At 37.8% G+C, this 20751-nt stretch overlaps 1 protein-coding gene across 1 annotated transcript in view; it reads right to left on the bottom strand.

The window, feature by feature from the left end:
- The window catches only part of CACNA1C (calcium voltage-gated channel subunit alpha1 C), a 1426303-nt gene that overhangs the window by 85676 nt on the left and 1319876 nt on the right, over positions 1 to 20751 (bottom strand). The window contains 1 exon segment of the mRNA XM_053719677.1: positions 12888 to 13010. Coding sequence (XP_053575652.1) covers positions 12888 to 13010 — 123 coding nt within the window.

Below are 20751 nucleotides of genomic sequence, written 5' to 3'. Positions count from 1 at the left end.
CCTCTTCCATCGACGTCCTAACGAAGAATGAAGGTTCCTTTAAATTACGTCTTCCAAGATGGCGTCCCTTCAATTCCGATTGGCTGATAGAATTCTATCAGCCAATCGGAATTAAGGTAGGAAAAATCCTATTGGCTGATGCAATCAGCCAATAGAATTGAGCTTGCATTCTATTGGCTGATTGGAACAGCCAATAGAATGCTAGCTCAATCCTATTGGCTGATTGGATCAGCCAATAGGATTGAACTTCAATTCTATTGGCTGATTGCATCAGCCAATAGGATTTTTCCTACCTTAATTCCGATTGGCTGATAGCATTCTATCAGCCAATCGGAATTGAAGGGACGCCATCTTGGATGACGTCATTTAAAGGAACCTTCATTCTTCATTAGGACGTCGATGGAAGAGGATGCTCCGGGTCGGCTGGATTGAAGATGGACCCGCTCCGCGCCGGAAGGATGAAGATAGAAGATGCCGCCTGGATGAAGATTTCTGCCGTCTGGAGGACCTCTTCTGCCCGGATCGGATGAAGACTTCTGCCGTCTGGAGGACCACTTCTGCCCGGTTGGGTGAAGACGTCTCAAGGTAGGGTGATCTTCAAGGGGTTAGTGTTAGGTTTTATTAAGGGGGGATTGGGTGCGTTTTAGAGTAGGGTTGGTTGTGTGGGTGGTGGGTTTTAATGTTGGGGGGGTATTGTATTTTTTTTTACAGGTAAAAGAGCTGATTACTTTGGGGCAATGCCCCGCAAAAGGCCCTTTTAAGGGCTATTTGTAATTTAGTATAGGGTAGGGAATTTTTTTTTATTTTGGGGGGCTTTTTATTTTATTAGGGGGATTAGATTAGGTGTAATTAGTTTAAAATTTGTAATTTCTTTTTTTATTTTCTGTAATTTAGTGTTTTTCCCCCCCATAATTTAGTTTATTTAATTTAATTGTAATTAATTATAGTTAGTTTAGGTAATTAATTTAATTATAGTGTAGTGTTAGGTGTAATTGTAACTTAGGTTAGGGTTTATTTTACAGGTAAATTTGTATTTATTTCAGCTAGGGAGTTATTAAATATTTAATAACTATTTAATAACTATTGTACCTAGTTAAAATAAATACAAAGTTGCCTGTAAAATAAAAATAAACCCTAAGCTAGCTACAATGTAACTATTAGTTATATTGTAGCTAGCTTAGGGTTTATTTAACAGGTAAGTATTTAGTTTTAAATAGGAATAATGTAGTTAATACAAGTAAATTTATTTAGATGTATTTAAATTATAATCTAACAGGTGACAACCCTGCTGTTGAGACTTTTATCAGGATTGTGGACAGTGAATTTCAACAACTCATGCACAGGGGGCCTAAGAAGAACACTGTTCCTAACCTAACTAAAGGACAATCAAACGCTTTAAAGTCACTAAAAAGGGACAATGATATTACTGTGAAACCTGCTAATAAGGGCGGAGCTGTGGTCGTGATGGACACAGCAAAATATCAAGCTGAGATAGTCTGACAACTGAGTGACTATAAAGTGTATGACAAGCTGGACAGAGATCTAATATTATATACATGGAACTAGTTAATATTCTTAACTGTGCCTTAAAGTGAATGTCAATTTTGATGCTAAAGTGCCCGTTTTTTAAAAATTCAATTAAAAACAGGGGCACTTTAATTCATCAAGATTTACATTTCACTCCTGTTGTGAAAAAAAACTTACCTTTTAATCTTCACAGCAGGTCACTTAAAGTAAAAATATAATCTTGCAAAAATTGTATGATTTTCTAACACCTAAATATCTAGTGGTCCCTGCCTTCTATGTGGTCCCCAAGGTACATAGTGGCAGGTATAGGGGCCCTATTAAAGGGACACTGTACCCAAAAATTTTCTTTCGTGATTCAGATTGAGCATGACATTTTAAGCAACTTTCTAATTTACTCCTATTATCAAATTTTCTTCATTCTCTTGGTATCTTTATTTGAAATGCAAGAATGTAAGTTTAGATGCCGGCCCATTTTTGGTGAACAACCTGGGTTGTCCTTGCTGATTGGTGGATAAATTCATCCACCAATAAAAAAATGCTGTCCAGAGTACTGAAACCAAAAAAAAGCTTAGATGCCTTCTTTTTCAAATAATGATAGCAAGATAACGAAGAAAAATTGATAATAGGAGTAAATTAGAAAGTTGATTAAAATTGCATGCTCTTTCTGAATTACAAAAGAAAAAAATTGGGTATAGTGTCCCTTTAAGTCCAACTGCCCAATTTCTTGATAAAATTATCTCCCCCTTGGTTAGAAAGGGCAAATCCTTCAGTAAAGATACCATGCCTTTTTTAGAATTGATCAAACAATTTAATAATATGAATGAGGAAGTTGTACTGTCTACCTGGGATGTCACCTCTCTTTACACTGTGATACCCCACTTAGTGGGCCTTGACTGTGTGCGCAAAGCTTTGACACTTAGTAAACAGTACAATGCAACTATTGGAACTGGTACTTACTAATAATTACTTTCTGTTTGACAAGAAGTTTTACCTTCAAAAGAGAGGCACAGCGATGGGGTCAAATGTGGCCCCATCCTATGCCTGCCTTGTTATGGATGCCATCTAAGAGAAATATGTGTATACCCACCCATCATTCAGAATTTTTTTTGTCAGGGATGGTACTGCTACATAGATGATCTGTTCATCATGTGACGGGGCCCCCATGACAAACTGTTAGAATTTTAAAAAGATCAGGGATAGGATTTGCCAGCTCAAATCTACCATCAGAAATGAATCCACAGCACACCTACCTGTTCCGGCCCATTCTTTGGCAATGGGCCACCAGGTGAGTCAGCTGAGATTCATGGTAATAGACAAAGTCCAGAAAAATGTTAGAGGGGGTGATAGAATCAAAGATTTGCTCCACAAGGAAGCTAATTGGATATGGAGGTTAAATACCATGCACCCTAAGGTCTAAATAGGCAGTTCAATTTACTCCCATTTATTTAAACCAGCTCTTTGACATGGCATCCATAAATAAATTAATAGAATTAAAATATAGATTCTATAATACCTTTTAAATTAAATGTATCCAAAAATGTGTACTTTTTCATTATGGTGTTTCTTGTATATGTCCCTTTAATTGTTAGCTATTGGCTGCTTATGTTTTTAACAGGTACCCTATCCACTGGTGGGTTAAAGAGGGCTACAGTGTCTGTTGAACCTTCCCCCTCCTTGGTAATAGCCCCTCTCATCTGAAGTTGATTGGATACCTTTTTATAGGTGTATTGTTTAAATAGTGTATTGTGTTCAGTATATATCAGCTTGAGAAAGAGGCAGGAGCCCTGAAATGTTGCTCTGTGAATAAAGGTTTGCTTCTTATCTGAGTGCCACCATCTCCTTGTCTTTTTCGATATACACTTGGGCTACTGGAGGGGAGCCTGGAAGGTGAAGCACCTACTACAGTTTATTGTCTGGATCCTGTGCTTTGGTGATGTGCTGACCCTGTGTGGTTTTCTGTACTAGGGCATACTATGACACCACCAGTAAAATAACATATGTCCCTAGTGCTATTAAGGGTCACCTTGTGCTGCTAAATGTAATATAAAAACTAGAGCACCTAAGACACCCACAGCAACCTCCCTTGTTCCTGAGCTATGGATAATCTGAATCCCTCCATACATGATGTTGAGGATATATAAACAGAGCTATAAATGATGGCCATCATAGTTAGAAAAAAGAGAAATGAGAGCACATAACCATAAGGAAATAATTAAACTTACTTGCTGTGCTTTGTCCTTTTGAAGGTAGCCCGAACAAAATGACAGCCCTCGGAGCAAGCCAAGGCGACCTTGAAATGGAGGACGAATACGCATAGAATACTTACTATCATTGCAAAGTATTAGCCAACAGAAGAAAGTCTAAAAGCGTACGCAAAACGGTAAGCTGGCACTGGCCTAGAACTTCTCCAAAGCGTGCACAAAACTGTAAAGCCAGTGCTGCGCTTGAAACCTACCAGCCACTGAGTAAAAAGAGAGTCCGCAGAGCTGGCCTAGTGTTTCTCCAAAGTGCGCACAAAACTGTTGGCACTGCACAACACTCGGATCTACTACTCACTGAGTGTCATAATTCTCTTACATCTTTATACACCATACTTTTCCTTTAATTAGGGGAGGTCTTTATTGTTACCTTTCCTCATAAAAAGCCTGTCCCTATTTCACTCAGTAAGCTTCCTCATAAACGTTTACTTACAGTTGAACTAGGAACTTTAGTTATTTGTGCAAACGAATCATCCTGATTTACTGACACAATCCGGGTTAAAGGATTATTGACACAATCCGGGTTAAAAGATTATACTTAACTACCAGGGATTGCAGCACCATCAAACAACCTCCGTACAAGCAGATTGCTTTACCTTCCTACTGCAATCTTGTGCACGGCTATCACTGATCTACATCCCTTCTACCTCAGACAACCTTCGGAGATATCCATTAAATCGTACTGGATACATCAGTCCATCTTACTTGTCCTGAGAACTGGGACAACGATCTACAAGCACACTAACCAGCATGCACCAGGACATCTCTATCGAATCAAGTGAATGTTACCTGCAGCTCCTCTTCCTACAGCCTAACCACAGACTAACTGCAATGCCCAGGTCAGGGTCTCTGTCGGCTTCAGTGATCATTACCAGTGGCTCCTCTTCCTACAGTCAAACCACAGACTGATCGTCAGCTGCCATTGTCCTTGTAGTTAAACAAGTACAGAAGAAACTCAACCACTTATGGGAATATAATTTCAACAGAATTACTATGGAGCTCACGTCAATCATTTCATACTTAGTGCTAAAGTTGGTACATTGTAGTTACTCTGAAATTAGATACAATCGATTAACCTTCAAGGTTCGTACGCTACATAGTAGCCTCTCAGGTTTTTACAAATGTATCTGAGAGATTCCTCTAATTACATAACTAAGTGATGAATATAAGTATACAAAACACTTCTCAATTATTTTTACAGTCAGAAGTTAAACAACTTAACAGTTCTCTGCAGTTGTGATCCACAAATAAGCAAATCAGATTCTCAACCACAGTTAAACCATTACACTGAGTGATAAAAGGGTCCCTGGAGGTGATCTAGTGCTTCTTCACATAGAGATGAGCTTTGCACTATAAGCCTGTAGGGGATCTCCAGCCGACAACGATAAAAACATGTGAGATGTCAGAAAGGTGCAATACTCCTAAACGAACAAGTGAAAAGGCCCAAATAACAGTACACTTACATGGAATAAAAACAAAATTTATGCTGACCTGATAAATTATTTTCTTTGGGAATGATGATGGTCCACAGCTCTCCATAACATATGGGATATATTTCCTGCCACTAGGAGGAGGTCAAGAACCCATAGCAGAGCTTAAAATTCCTTCCATCTCCCTCTTAGTTTAAAGTATAGCCGAGTAGAGAATAGGAAACATATACAGTAGGTAGAAAATACAAAGCAGGGTCAGAAGAGGTGTCATTAGAACTGTCGCCCAAAATTTAAATGGGCGGGGCCTGTGGACCATTATCCCGAAAGAAAAGAATTTATCACATAAGCATAAAAGTCTGTTTTCCTTTGTAAAATGATGATGGTCCACAGTCCTCCATAATATATGGGATTAATACCCAAGCGGATGGTCTATGTTACGGAAAGGTTGGGATAATTTTTCTGGCAGTTCTTATTGAGCCGACACTGAGATACAATTTGAAAAAGAGAGTCTTGAAGAGAAGATCTGTTGCAGCTTTGCAAATCTGCTCCAAAGATGCATTTTTTTTAATTATTTTTTGTAGATATCAAAAAGTGCTCCAAAGGTATCCCAGAGGTATCTGTTTAAATAAACATCTGGAACAATTCTGGGATCTGCCACAAGAAGAAGCCCTACGCGCAACGACCAGGACAGCGGATACCGACAGGATGACATATGTGACAACATACATTGTGGACAAACAGAATTTACCAGCAGTATTAAGGAAGGACTGGGAAATTGTGCAGTCTGACCAGACTTTACCTTTTGTCAATATGGGACCACCTAGAGTCTGCTTTAAAAGATCTAGATCCATTCGGGACATTCTTGTCAAGGTGGATCCGATTGACTGTTATACGAAAACAACATGGCTAAAACGTTCAAAACCAGGCTGCTTTAAATGTCTTGGATGCACTACATGTAGTGGACTCAGTGCTACCAAGTTCTTTGTACACCCACATACCAACAAAAAATTCTACATAAGACATTGTGTTACTTGTACCACTGAATATGTTGTCTATTTGATTCATTGCCCCTGTGGGTTATACTACGTGGGCAAAACAATTGATGACCTGCGGACCCGCATGGCCAACCATCGCACTGCAATCAGAGCAGCCATTGATAAAAAACAATCTGACCAACCTGTGGCCAGACATTTTGCGCAGGCTGGCCATGCGGTGTCCAACTTACGTTATGTCATCATTGATCACGTTCCCAGGCCCAATAGAGGGGGAGACAGGGCCAAACTACTTCTACAAAAAGAATCCAGATGGATCTATACATTGAATACTATAACGCCGAATGGGCTAAATGTAAATTTAGATTGGCACTGTTTCCTATAAAAAACTGTTCACAAAAATTGTTGATGATCAATTGATGGCTTATTTACAGATTTATTTCTAGATCACTTATATATTCATGTTGTATTAGAAATATAAACTTTAGTCAGATTACAAATTGTCTGATATATTGAATACTTTGATCTTGGGATACTATTGCCAAATGTTTCGACTAATGTGTTGTTGTTATTTTTCTCCAGCAGAATTGTTATTAGCCCTGTATAATGCTACCCGGCTCTTACGGCTTCCCTTGGCACTTACAGTGCAGATGGGAGTGTCCGTAGGACCCGGTGTCTGATGTCAGATTGTGAGTATTGTTGATTCCGGTTGCCATGACTACCCCCGGTTCTGCGCAGTGGCGCAGGGGGAACGCTGTGGACACTTCCGGCATAGAATCTTGGTGGAGGGTAAGGTAATATAAGTCTGCAATGTATGTATATATTTTATTGGTCTGAGGACGGGGCTTACTACCCCGAAACGTCACTGGTGGATTAAACACATCATTTGTTAAGACCCGGCGAGTGCGTCTCCTTTTCTTATATATATATATATATAAGAATCCGGACCCGGTTATAATACAACACGATTTCCAAATAAAAGTAGGGACTCAGAGTAGTATAACAACACCTTTAATGCATATCCAAATGCTCAATATCCATAATGTTTCAGCCCCAAATTGAGGCCTTGTTCACATGGAAGCCAAACATTCGGCGAGATTACGAGTTTTGCGTTAGGAGCTATGTGGTGCTATCGAGCAGTTTTTTCTCACCATTCACTTGCATGCAGCGCTGGTATTACGGGTTTTCAGAAACCCGGCGTTAAAAGACAAGAAGTGAGCGTAGAGCAAAATTTTGCTCCATATCTCACTTCAAGTCAGTGGTGAGCTGGTCGTACATGCTTGTGCACGATTTCCCCATAGACATCAATGGGGAGAGCTGAGAAAAAGTCTAACACCTGCAAAAAAGCAGCGTCAAACTCAGTAACGCAGCCCCATTGATTCCTATGGGGAAACACATTTTATGTTTACACCTAACACCCTAACATGAACCCCAAGTCTAAACACCCCTAATCTTACACTTATTAACCCCTAATCTGCCGCCCCCGACATCGCCGCCACCTGCATTATATTTATTAACCTCTAATCTGCCGTTCCGGACACCGCCACCACCTACATTATACTTATGAACCCCTAATCTGTTGATCCCAACATTGCTGACACCTACATTATATTTATTAACCCCTAATCTGCCGCCCCCAATGTTGCTGCAACCTATCTACACTTATTAACCCCTAATCTACCGCCCCAACGTCGCCGCCACTATATTAAATTTATTAACCCCTAAACCTAAGTCTAACCCTAACCCCCCCTAACTTAAATCTAATTTAAATAAATCTAAATAAAATTACTATAATTAACTACATTATTCCTATTTAAAACTAAATACTTACCTATAAAATAAAGCCTAAGCTAGCTACAATATAACTAATAGTTACATTTTAGCTATCTTAGGGTTTATTTTTATTTTACAGGCAAGTTTGTATTTATTTTAACTAGGTAGAATAGTTATTAAATAGTTATTAACTATTAACCTAGCTAAAATAAATACAAATTGACCTGTAAAATAAAACCTAACCTAAGTTACAATAACACCTAACACTATACTACAATTAAATAAATTAACTAAATTAAATACAATTAAATAAATTAAATTAGCTAAATCACAAAAACAAACAAACAAACACTAAATTACAGAAAATAAAAAACAAATTACAGATCTTTAAACTAATTACACCTAATCTAAGAGCTCTATCAAAATAAAAAAACGCCCCCCAAAATAAAAAAAACCTAGCCTAAACTAAACTATCAATAGCCCTTAAAAGGGCCTTTTGCGGGGCATTGCCCCAAAGAAATCAGCTCTTTTACCTGTAAACAAAAATACACACAACCCCCAACAGTAAAACCCACCACCCACACAACCAACCCCCCAAATAAAATACTAACTAAAAAAACCTAAGCTCCCCATTGCCCTGAAAAGGGCATTTGTATGGGCATTGCCCTTAAAAGGGCATTTAGCTCTATTGCGACCCAAAGTCCCTAATCTAAAAAATAAACCCACCCAATACACCCTTAAAAAAACCTAACACTAACCCCTGAAGATCAACTTACTGTTCTAAAGACCGGACATCCATCCTCAAGGAAGCAGCAGAAGTCTTCATCCAACCGCGCCGAAGTCCTCAACAAAGCCGGGAGAAGTCTTCATCCAAGCCGGGCGAAGTGGTCCTCCAGACGGGCAGAAGTCTTCATCCAGACGGCATCTTCTATCTTCATCCATCCAACACGGAGCGGCTCCGTCTTCAAGACATCCGACGTGGAGCATCCTCTTCATCCGGAGTCTTCTTACTGAATGAAGGATCCTTTAAATGACGTCATCCAAGATGGCGTCCAATAGATTATGATTGGCTGATAGAATTCTATCAGCCAATCGGAATTAAGGTAGAAAAAATCCGATTGGCTGATGCAATCAGCCAATAGGATTGAGCTGGCATTCTATTGGCTATTCCAATCAGCCAATAGAATGCAAGCTCAATCCTATTGGCTGATTGGATTTTTCTACCTTAATTCCGATTGGCTGATGGAATTCTAGATAGAACTCTCTGGTTTGTAAGTGACGTTTCGAGGTATTCACCTTATCCTCAGACAAATACAAAGTGAGCACTGAAAATATTTATACAGATACAAAGTCACGTTTTTGACTTTGTATCTGTATAAATATTTTCACTGCTCACTTTGTATTTGTCTGAGGAAGGGGTGAATACCTCAAAACCTCACGCTAGTTAAAGGGACAGTCTAGGCCAAAATAAACTTTCATGATTCAGATAGAGCATGTAATTTTAAACAATTTTCCAATTTACTTTTATCACCAATGTTGCTTTGTTCTCTTGGTATTCTTAGTCGAAAGCTTAACCTAGGAGGTTCATATGCTAATTTCTTAGAGCTTGAAGGCCACCTCTTATCAGAATGCATTTTAACAGTTTTTCACCACTAGAGGGTGTTCATTCACGTATTTCATATAGATAACACTGTGCTCTTGCACATGAAGTACACACACCTCTATTTTTTAAAGCCCTATGCAGGCTCCCCCCCAACTTTTTAGCTGAAAAAATAATTTTTATCAGACAGTGTTAATATGAGCTTTTGATTTGTTTTGTGCAACTTTTTTGTTTTGCATAACAGTTAACCAGAATTTGATTGCTCACAAGTGAACCTGTTTACTTTTAACTCATAATACGTACACTATTTATTTTGCATAGAAAAAGCAGAGAAATACCACATATTGCTTGCGTGCTACAATTAACGCTCTTCTCGTAATCTTAGTTGGTGACAGGTCTACTTTGCACCTCATTTACTGTGCGTTGTCCTGTCCTGCTTTTCTGTTATTCTCCTTTTCTTGGCTCTGTTAGACTAAGATATACAGGAAAGTGCGAGGGATAAAAAGCTCTTGGCATGTTGGGTATTTTTTTGCATGCCTCCTATGGACTGACATTTAATCGCATATATGATGGTTTGTGGACTCTCACCAGCATGAAAGAAATTAATTTACCAGGTAATCAAAAACTAAATTTATAAATTTGTTATTTTGGACTTTATTATGTGGGGACAATGGCAATGTATGGTTGGCCATTTTATTGCAATAAGATTTCCTTTATGATAATAAAACTTTTATTATTCAATACTTTGCCTTTTAAATTCATATTCTGTTACTTGTATATATGTATAAAATGTATATAATGTATATTTAAAGATGATGTACATCATCTGCACAAAAACTTTGATTACTCATATAGGGCCAGATTACGAGTGGTATGCTAACTGAGCGGAATATGTTAGCGCTGCGGAATATGTTGCGCTCTAAAAATAACCGATAATAATAATAATGTGCGCAAGCGATATTGGGTTTACTGTGACTGTTTTTGCTCGTTGGCAGCAGTGCATGCATTACAAGTTGAAAGTAAACGCGTTCGCTCGAGCACAATTGAATTTAACGTAAGCAACACCTTTTCACTTTCAACTTGTAATACGTGCAGTACCCTACACACGCAAAAAGAAGAGGGTGAGCGCAGTAAGTATGGGAGAGGGAGTGATAAATAGTGATCCACTTGTAATCTAGCCAATATTAGGTTACATTTACTATAATAAATAAATCATAGTTGTTAAATATACTCTATATACTATTATAATTTTTATTAATTTTATTAATAATCACCAAGATTACAAGATTACAAGTTGTGCGCTAAACTCGGTACGTTTATAACGCAAAAAAATGAGCAGTATTGCACTTTCCATAGCGCTGCCATTACAAGTTACAGAAAAAACTTCTTTTGTTGTGCGATATGGTGTGTTAAGCTCCATACCGCACAAAAGCCAAGGCCTGACTTGACGTGCTCGTGCTCGTTTTCCCCATAGACATCAATGGAGAGAAAGTGTTAGAAAAAAACTGTGATCACGGAATGGTGATCACTATAACGCAACTCCATTGATGTCTATGGGGAAAATAAAGTTATATATAAATCTAACACCCTAACATAAACCCCTAGTCTAAATACCCCTAATCCTCCGCCCCCCGATATTGCGGACACTAATTAAAGTTATTAACCCCTAAACGCCGCCCCCCCACATCGCCAACACTAAACTAAACATATTAAACCCTAAACCGGCGGCCCCCCACATTGAAAAACACTAAATTAAACTATTAACCCCTAAACCTAACACCCCCTTATCTTTAAATTAAACTTACAATATAACTATCTTAAAATATATAAAACCTTACCTGTGGGAAAAAAAACAACCTAAAATGAAACTATAAATTAACCTAATATTACTATTTAATTTTTTTAAAATAAAATAAAAATAAAAAAAAACTTAATCACAATATTAAAAAAGTAGATTTTCTGAGTTTTTTTATTTTGGGGGTTTGGTTGGGTGGGGGGTTTACTTTTAGGTGATACTTTGTATTTTTTGTAGGTGAAAGAGCTGTTTAACTTAGGGCAATGCCCTACAAAAGGCCCTTTTAAGGGCTATTAGTAGTTTATTGTTAGATTAGGGGGTGATTTTATTTTGGGGTGGCTTTTTTGTTTTTATAGGGGTATTAGATTAGGTTTAATTATTATTATTTTGGATAATTTTGTTTATTATTTTTTTTAATCTTAGATTTTTTTTAGTTTTTGTAATGTTAGATTATGTTAAATTTTTGTAATTTTAGTTTTTTTTTTGTAATGTTAGGTTTTTTTACTTTTTTCGTAGTGTTAGGATTTTTTAATATTGTAATTTTTTTTCATTTATAGTTTATTTTTTTAAAATAGTAATAGGTTAATTTAGGTTGTTTTTTTCACAGGTAAGTTTTTATTTATTTTAAGATAGTTATATTGTAAGTTTAATTTAAAGTTAGGGCGTGTTAGGTTTAGGGGTTAATAGTTTATTTTAGTGTTAAGCAATGTGGTGGGGCGGCGTTTTAGGGGTTAATAGGTTTAGTTTAGTGTTGGTGATGTGGGGGGCCAGTGGTTTAGGGGTTAATAGTTTTTTTTTGTAGTAGCAATGTGGGGGGCTGGCGGTTTAGGGGTTAATATGTTAATATGTTTATTTAGTGTTGGCGATGTGGGGGATCGGCGGTTTAGGGGTTAATAGGTTTATTTAGTGTTGGCTATGTTGGTGGGTAGCGGATGAGGGGTAAATAAGTTTAATATAGTATTTGCGATGCAGGGGGAAGGTGGTTTAGGGGTTAATAGGTAGTTTATGGGTGTTAGTGTACTTTGTAACATTTTTGTTATGTTTTGTATAACATTTTTGTTTCGCAAAATCCATAACTACTGGTCTCTGATCGCTGAATGGATTGCAGGGGTTTAAGCTATAATGCTAGTGTTATATTCGAACCGCACAACCTGTAATACAGGCGCAATGAAAATTCCACACTCCACAGCCATTTTTTGAATGCGGAATGGAGAGTTGCGTAAAGGCTAAAATGCTATAGCTATACCGCCGTGACTTGTAATACGGGAGAACTGCATATTTCTTATTGCTATAATTTGATTGTAAAATGACATTTATTTTAATTGTTTAAGTAGTAGGTTATACATATTTTTAAAACATAACAGGGAAAGTGGCACTTGATACAGTTTTGATAAATACTGTATGGTTTTTAAAAACATTGATATTGGCGCTATAAATGTCAGTAAAATATTTTATGAGTGCTAAGTTATATTTATTATACTATCTTGCTCCTCTGATATTTTCAGTACTCACATTTCAGAGCAAAGAAGGCTGGGTTCACTGCTATATTCAACTTCCTCACTGGCATCATACGTCTCGTCCTGTGATGCCTCCTCCCGACATATGATAGGCAGGCGGCTATCCCTGGATACTGAGCTAGGGAGTAAACCCAAAGAGTTACTTATACAAAAATGTGCCAGAACAAGAAAAATAAAAAAAGGGGAAAAAGCAAAAACATAATATAACACAGCTATTCATATAATATCATACGGCTAGATTACGAGTTTTGCGGTAAGGTGAAAAAGCAGCGTTAACAGGTCCTAACGCTGCTTTTTTACGCCCGCTGGTATTACGAGTCTTGCAAGTTTAGGGGAACCGCACACTTTTTTGCCCTTACCGCAAACTAACTTACGTAAATTTCGTAAAGGCTTTTTTCAATGGGACATGCATAGCGCCGGTATTACGAGTCTGTCCTGGGAGGCCAAAAAGTGAGCGGTACACCCTCTACCACCCAGATTCCTAACGCATTTTAAAGTCAGTAGTTATGAGTTTTACACTACAAAGCTGTAGCATAAAACTCATAACTAAAGTGCTAAAAAGTACACTAACACCCATAAACAACCTATTAACCCCTAAACCGAGGCCCTCACGCATAGCAAACACTAAAATAAAATTATTAACCCCTAATCTGCCGCTCTAGACATCGCCGCCACTAGAATAAACATATTAACCCCTAAACCGCCGCACTCCCGCCTCGCAAACACTAGTTAAATATTATTAACCCCTAATCTACCGCCCCTAACATCGCTGCCACCTACATTATACCTATTAACCCCTAATCTGCTGCCCCCAACATCGGCGCCACCTACATTATACTTATTAACCCCTAATCTGCCGACCCCAACGTTGCCACCACTATTCTAAATTTATTAACCCTTTAAACCTAAGTCTAACCCTAATACCCCCTAACTTAAATATAATTAAAATAAATTTAAATAAAATTTCTATCATTACCTAAATTATTCATATTTAAAACTAAATACTTACCTATAAATTAAACCCTAAGCTAGCTACAATATAACTAATAGTTACATTGTATTTATCTTATGGTTTATTTTTATTTTACAGCGGCAAGATGTCCTCAACGAAGTCGGCAGAAGTGGTCCTCCAGACGGGCAGAAGTGGTCCTCCAGACAGGCAGAAGTGGTTCTCCAGACAGGCAGAAGTCTTCATCCAGACAGCATCTTTAATCTTCATCCTTCCGACGCGGAGCGGGTCCATCTTCAAGACATCCGGCACGGAGCATCCTCTTCCAGTGATGACTACCCAACGAATGAAGGTACCTTTAAGTGATGTCATTAAAGATGGCGTCCCTTAAATTCCGATTGACTGATAGAATTCTATCAGCCAATCGGAATTAAGGTAGAAAAAATCCTATTGGCTGTTCCAATCAGCCAATAGGATTGAGCTCACATTCTATTGGCTGTTCCAATCAGCCAATAGAATGCAAGCTCGATCCTATTAGCTGATTGCATCAGCCAATAGGATTTTTTCAAAGTTAATTCCGATTGGCTGAGAGAATTCTATCAGCCAATCGGAATCTAAGGGACGCCATTTTGGATGACGTCATTTAAAGGTACCTTCATTCGTCGGGTAGTCATTGCTGGAAGAGGATGCTCCGCGCCGGATGTCTTGAAGATGGTCCCGCTCCGCATCGGAAGGAGGAGGATAGAAGATGTCGTCTGGATTAAGACTTCTGCCCGTCTGGAGGACCACTTCTGCCTGTCTGGAGGACCACTTCTGCCGGCTTTGTTGAGGACATCTTGCCGCTTGGATGAAGACTTCTCCCGGTAAGTGGATCTTTGGGGGTTAGTGTTAGGATTTTTTAAGAGTGTATTGGGTGGGCTTTATTTTTAGGTTAGGGCTTTGGGCCGCAATAGAGCTAAATGCCCTTTTAAGGACAATGCCCATCCAAATGCCCTTTTCAGGGCAATGGGGAGCCTAGGTTTTTTAGTTAGGGTTTTATTGGAGGGGGGGGGGGGTTGGTTGTGTGGGTGGTGGGTTTTACTGTTGAGGGGTGTTTGTATTTTTTTTGCTGGTAAAAGAGCTGATTTCTTGGGGGCAATGTCCAGCAAAAGACCCTTTTAAGGTTAGGCTAGGTTTTTTGTATTTTGGGTGGGCTTTTTTATTTTGATAGGGCTACTAGATTAGGTGTAATTAGTTTAAAGATTTTTTAATTTGTTTTTTATTTTCTGTAATTTAGTGTGTTCTTTTTGTAATTTAGCTAATTGTATTTGATTTACTTAAGTGTATTTCATTAGGTAATTTATTTAATTGTAGTGTAGTGTTAGATGTTAGTGTAACTTAGGTTAGTTTTTATTTTAATAACTATTTAGTAACTATTCTACCTAGTTAAAATAAATACAAACTTGCCTGTAAAATAAAAATAAACCCTAAGCTAGATACAATGTAACTATTAGTTATATTGTAGCTAGCTTAGGGTTTATTTTATAGGTATTTAGTTTTAAATAGGAATAATTTAGTTAATGATAGTAATTTTAGATTTATTTAAATTATATTTAAATTATGGGGGGTTAGGGTTAGACTTAGGTTTAGGGGTTAATAAATTTAGAATAGTGACGGTTACATTGGGCGCGGCAGATTAGGGGTTAATAAATGTAGGTAGGTTGCGGCGAAATTGGGGGAGGGAGAGACATTGGGGAGGGAGATTAGGGGTTAATAAATATAATGTAGGTGTCAGCGATGTTGGGGGCAGCAGATTAGGGGTTAATAAGTATAATGTAGGTGGCGGCGATGTCCGGAGCGGCAGATTAGGGGTTAATAAATATAATGTAGGTGTCTGTGATGTCGGGGGTGGCAGATTAGGGGTTAATAAGTTAAAGATTAGGGGTGTTTAGACTCGGGGTTCATGTTAGGGTGTTAGGTGTAAACATAAAATGTGTTTTCCCATAGGAATCAATGGGGCTGCATTACTGAGCTTTACGCGGCTTTTTTGCAGGTGTTAGACTTTTTCTCAGCCGGGTCTCCCTATTGATGCCTATGGGGAAGTCGTGCACGAGCACGTATAAACAGCTCACCGCACACTAAAGGAGCGTTGGTATTGGAGTGCAGTGTGGAGCTCAATTTTGCTCTACGCTCACTTTTTGCCTGTTAACGCCGGGTTGATAAAAACCTGTAATACCAGCGCTGCAGGTAAGTGAGCGGTGAGAATAAACTGCAAGTTAGCACCGCACCCCTGTTACAGCAAAACTCGTAATCTAGGCGATAGTTCTTTATTATAGTAATACTCACAAAGGAAAATACAGTTCATGATAAACATAATGAAATCATTGTTCCAGAAAAAAAACTGTACTCCATAGGTATCTCACTAAACATACACTGTTTAGTTTGATCAATGGACCCAAAGAATAATGGAAAAAAATAAAAATGGCACAAGAAAAAATAATCACTATTGGGAATAAAACATATATAAACAATTTAATTCTACGGGGTCGATTTATGAAGCAGCGGATGCTGCTTCCGACCCACTCCGCTTCAGTTTAGCCTGAAGCGGAAGTTAAGAAGCAGCGGTCCTTAACTTGTCCGCCACCTCTGGTGCAATGATAAATGCCGACAGCGTATGCTGTCGTATCATGTCCGTCTGCACACTAGTAAATTTACCCCTACATATTAGTGCCTATTGTTAATATAAATCAAGGTGGATTTGATTGAAATCATGATGTAAATCAAAATTTAAATCACTAGTCTGTTAGACCAATTTAAATCATGGTTTTATTTTTAGAATAATAACTTTTTAGATTATTTTTCCGGTTATATCAGACCATTACTGATTTAGGCACGTATCATTAGATATACATAGATAGATCATTGAAATGAATAAAATTATTGGGACGTGAACTATCTCAAGTTTAATAGGTTAATCATTCATATTTGATCTACTTTTCACCTGTATTTTATTGGAAGGAGAAAAATAATGATTTCCTTAATAATAACAATTTAAATAATTTTATTAAACTAAAGAAAAATAACCATTACCGTAATAATAAAAATGTAAATACTTTTATTTAATTAAAACAATAAGATTATATTTTAGTTTTAATGCTTGCCCCTCCCTCTTCACACTTAGGTCCTTGTGCAGATCTATTCCACTTCAAACAATCTACAATTCCATGAACTTCTATGGGTTGATTCTGTGTACATAGATTTACAGGGGAGCAATGGCATTAAAGTGACAGTAAAGTAAAAAATAAACTTTCATGATTAAGAAGCAAATATGTAATTTTTAACAATCTACCAATTTACTTCTCTTATCTAATGTCCTTTGTTCTCTTGGTATCCATTGTTGAAAAGCATACATAGGTAAGCACAGAAGCAATGCACTACTGTAAGCTAGCTGCTTGTCACTGTCTCACCCATTGTGTTTAGCTTGGCCCGGTAGAGCATTGCTCTCCTTCAACAAAGGATACCAAAAGAATGAAGCAAATTTGATAAAGGAAGTAAATCTGAAAATGATATGCTCTGACTGAAACCAAAATGTTTTCTTTCATGATTATGTCCCTTTAAGGTCTATTTCTCAACTCTGTATGATTATTTTATAAAGATTTGGCTGTGAAGAAGCATTATTATTTCTGCAGAAACTAATTCACCAAAAAAAAACCACAAAACATTATAGCCATTAATATACAGCATCTTGTTATGTAATTAAAACCTAATCTATATTTCAAGATGAATAACCTTGAGATTATAATGTATCTTAAATAGAACCTATTTCCTCAAAAAATGCATTTTATTTTTTAATTTTTTTTTTTTATTGTATGCCCTTATCTTCAATCCTTGTATAGTTTAGAAAAAGAGTCTACACGCACTTGTGAAATTGCAGATTTTTAAAATGTAAAGACAGAAATAATTTAAATGTCAGACTTTTTCCATCTGTAATTTGATTTTCTAACAAAACAAATACAGAGGAAAAACCCCCAAAACAAATAGGTAATTGGAATCATTTTAAATAAAAATAAAAAAATACAACACACTGATTGCATAAGTCGGCACACAGTAAATACAGCTGCCAATGAAAATTACCAAAGTCAGTGGTTGCTCTAGGATTTGCTTGATTGTTTGGGGGTAGCCTCTTAATGGGAGCACATTGGTGTGCAAAGAGTTGCCAAAGAAATGGCAAGAGTAAATAGTTGAAAAGCACCAATCAGAAAAGGAATATAAAAGAATATGGAAGGCACTGGATAAACCATTAAGGATTGTCAAACCCATCATCAATAAATGGAGAAAAGGTGGCACCACAGAGACATTGCAAAGATCAGGACAACCCTCCAAAGCTGATGAAAGGACGAGGAAGAAACTTATCAGGGGAGCTACCAAAAGGCCAACAGGAACCCTGAAGGAGCTACAGTAATATCTGGCATGTACCAGTCCCTTTTTGCATGCGGCCACCATCTCTGGTATTTGGCACATGTCTGGGCTATGGGGTAGGTTGGCAAGAAAGAAATACTTTCTTACAAAAATGAATTCAGTCATCCCAAACTACATGGGAAAATGTGTTACGGCCTGACGAGACAAAAGTTGAACTGTAAACGCAAAAGCAAAGCCAAAAAACGTATCCTCCAAGGAACACCATACTGACTATGAAGCAAGGTGGTGGTAGCACCTGCTTTGGGACTGCTTCTCTTCAGCTGGATCAGGGGCTCTTGTCAAGATAGATGGAGTAATGAATAGCTCCAAATATCAAGATATTTTGGCACAAAACCTGCTGGCCTCTGTCAGAAAGATGAAGATGAAAGGGAATTTCATATTCCAACATGACCAAGGAATGGCTTCAGAAAAGGAAAATCAAAGTCTTTGAATTGTCCCCAATCCCATTTACTTATTCACAAAGAGTTGTAATAAATGCAAAAGGTGCTTCTTCAAAGTATTAGTGTTATATATATATATTTTTTTATTTTATTTAAAATGTTCCTAATAATTAACTGTAAGGTACCAGCCACAAGGTTCTCCCTCCGCTATTGCCTGGCCACTAGTTGGTGTCAGGTGGAGAGGTCCCCAAGCTTTTGGTAAAGTCATTTGAGAAACTGAGGCTGAGGGATAAGGCAAAGAGGTGGTCAGGCAAGCAAAGTCAACAACAACAAGGCAGTGTGGCACAAAATCAGGATCCAGGAGAATTATTGAAGACAGGTAGGGGTCAAAACACAATCTGGCAGGAAAGTACACATTCTGCAGGCAGGAGAGTAGTCATGAATCAGGCAAAAATTCACAAAGAAAATGCCAGTAGTAAACACAAGAACAACACACCCAGAAAATGAATCTAATAAATGGGATCACAATACAAGAAGTGCTGGGTATTTATGGACTGGAGTTAATTGCAGATCAGCTGCAGCCAGCAGGTAGGTGTAGCCAGAGAGTCCAAAAAACAAAAGAACTAACATGAAAAATAACTGAGATAATAGCTGAAGCACAATTGGGCTAAAAGAGGCTGCTCCCAGGTAGTAAATCGCCATAGAACAACTATGAGCTGAGCTGCTGTTTATTTCTGAGAGAGCACTTTCTGTATGTATTTGTAATAGCTGAAGTCTACCTGTGGCTAAAAGGTAAAGCTTCAGCACTAATAACTGGAAGACCCATGTAGCTGTCCTCACTAAACAGGTATATGTCAGCAAGGTACGTGACAATTAACTACTTGTTTTTTTTCTATGGATTTTTGTTTGTTGGAAGATCAACTTATATATGTAAAAAGTCTGACATTTGCTTTGTTGTTTATTTCTGTGTTTAAATAAAAAAAAAAGTTGCAATTTCATAAGGGCGTGTAGACTTTTTATATCCACTGTAGCTATTTTGTCCTTTTGAAGGTAAAGATATAGTAAACTCTCCTCCATTGTGAGCATCTTATTATTTATATGCCCCTTGTTCTATATGTAATAAAAAACAAAATTAGAAATTAGCCAGCATGTTTTCTTTCAGAAGATGGTGAGAGTCCATGAGCCATCACATGTGTGATAAAAGTCCAGTCCTACAGAAGGAGGCAAAACATCCCACACAACCGAGCTTTAATCTACCCAACTTTCTCATGATTCCTTAGTCAACCTTTTGCCTCCAGCAAGGAGGATGGTGACGGTACTCAAACCTGCTTAGCAATGAAAGAGCCTGCATTCTGACTTGGGCAGAATGGCATCATTGCATTATTTCACTCCATGTGTGGACAATTGGGAAGCAGACTTCCGCAGTCGTATACCTTCATCCCGCAAATCTTCTTTGAATCTGGAGGTATTCAACCAGATTATGAATCATTGATAAAAGGCCAGACATAGACCTCTCGCTTAAATTACAAGCTACCCCAGTATTAAGTGAGATCACAAGATCCACAAGTGTAGGACCTGGAACGCAGATCTGGTACAAATGTCCTCCAGCAAGTCTAAGCATCTTTCTCTCAGGAAAACCCTCTCTCAAGGTCATCAAGCATGCCAAATGAATACTTGATTTCCATCAAGCATGCCGAATGAACACTTGATTTTGTCTCAGAGAGGATTTTCAGATCAAGTAATAGACACTTTGATTCAAGCCAGAAAGCCTGCTAAAACACACATTTATTTATCACAAAGTCTGGTGTAAATCTAAGAATTAGCTTAAGAAATTTTTCAGAATTCAAATTCAGTTTTTGCAGGATGGTCTGAATAAGGGTTTATCAGCCAGTCCTCTTAAATGTTAAATTTCCTCCCTTTCAGAATTGTATCACGAGACTTCCTGACATTGAAGCCTTTGTTTAAGCTTTGGTCAGGATAAGACCAGTTATCAGTCCTACTTCTCCTACATGGAACCCAGGGGTTACAGGTATAAATATATATATATATATATATATATATATATATATATA

Source organism: Bombina bombina, chromosome 6 (assembly GCF_027579735.1).
Source record: "Bombina bombina isolate aBomBom1 chromosome 6, aBomBom1.pri, whole genome shotgun sequence".
In the NCBI taxonomy this organism is placed as follows: Eukaryota; Metazoa; Chordata; class Amphibia; order Anura; family Bombinatoridae; genus Bombina; species Bombina bombina.
The sequence above is the reverse complement of the archived record's forward strand: the minus strand, read 5'-3'. Positions and strand labels throughout refer to the sequence as shown.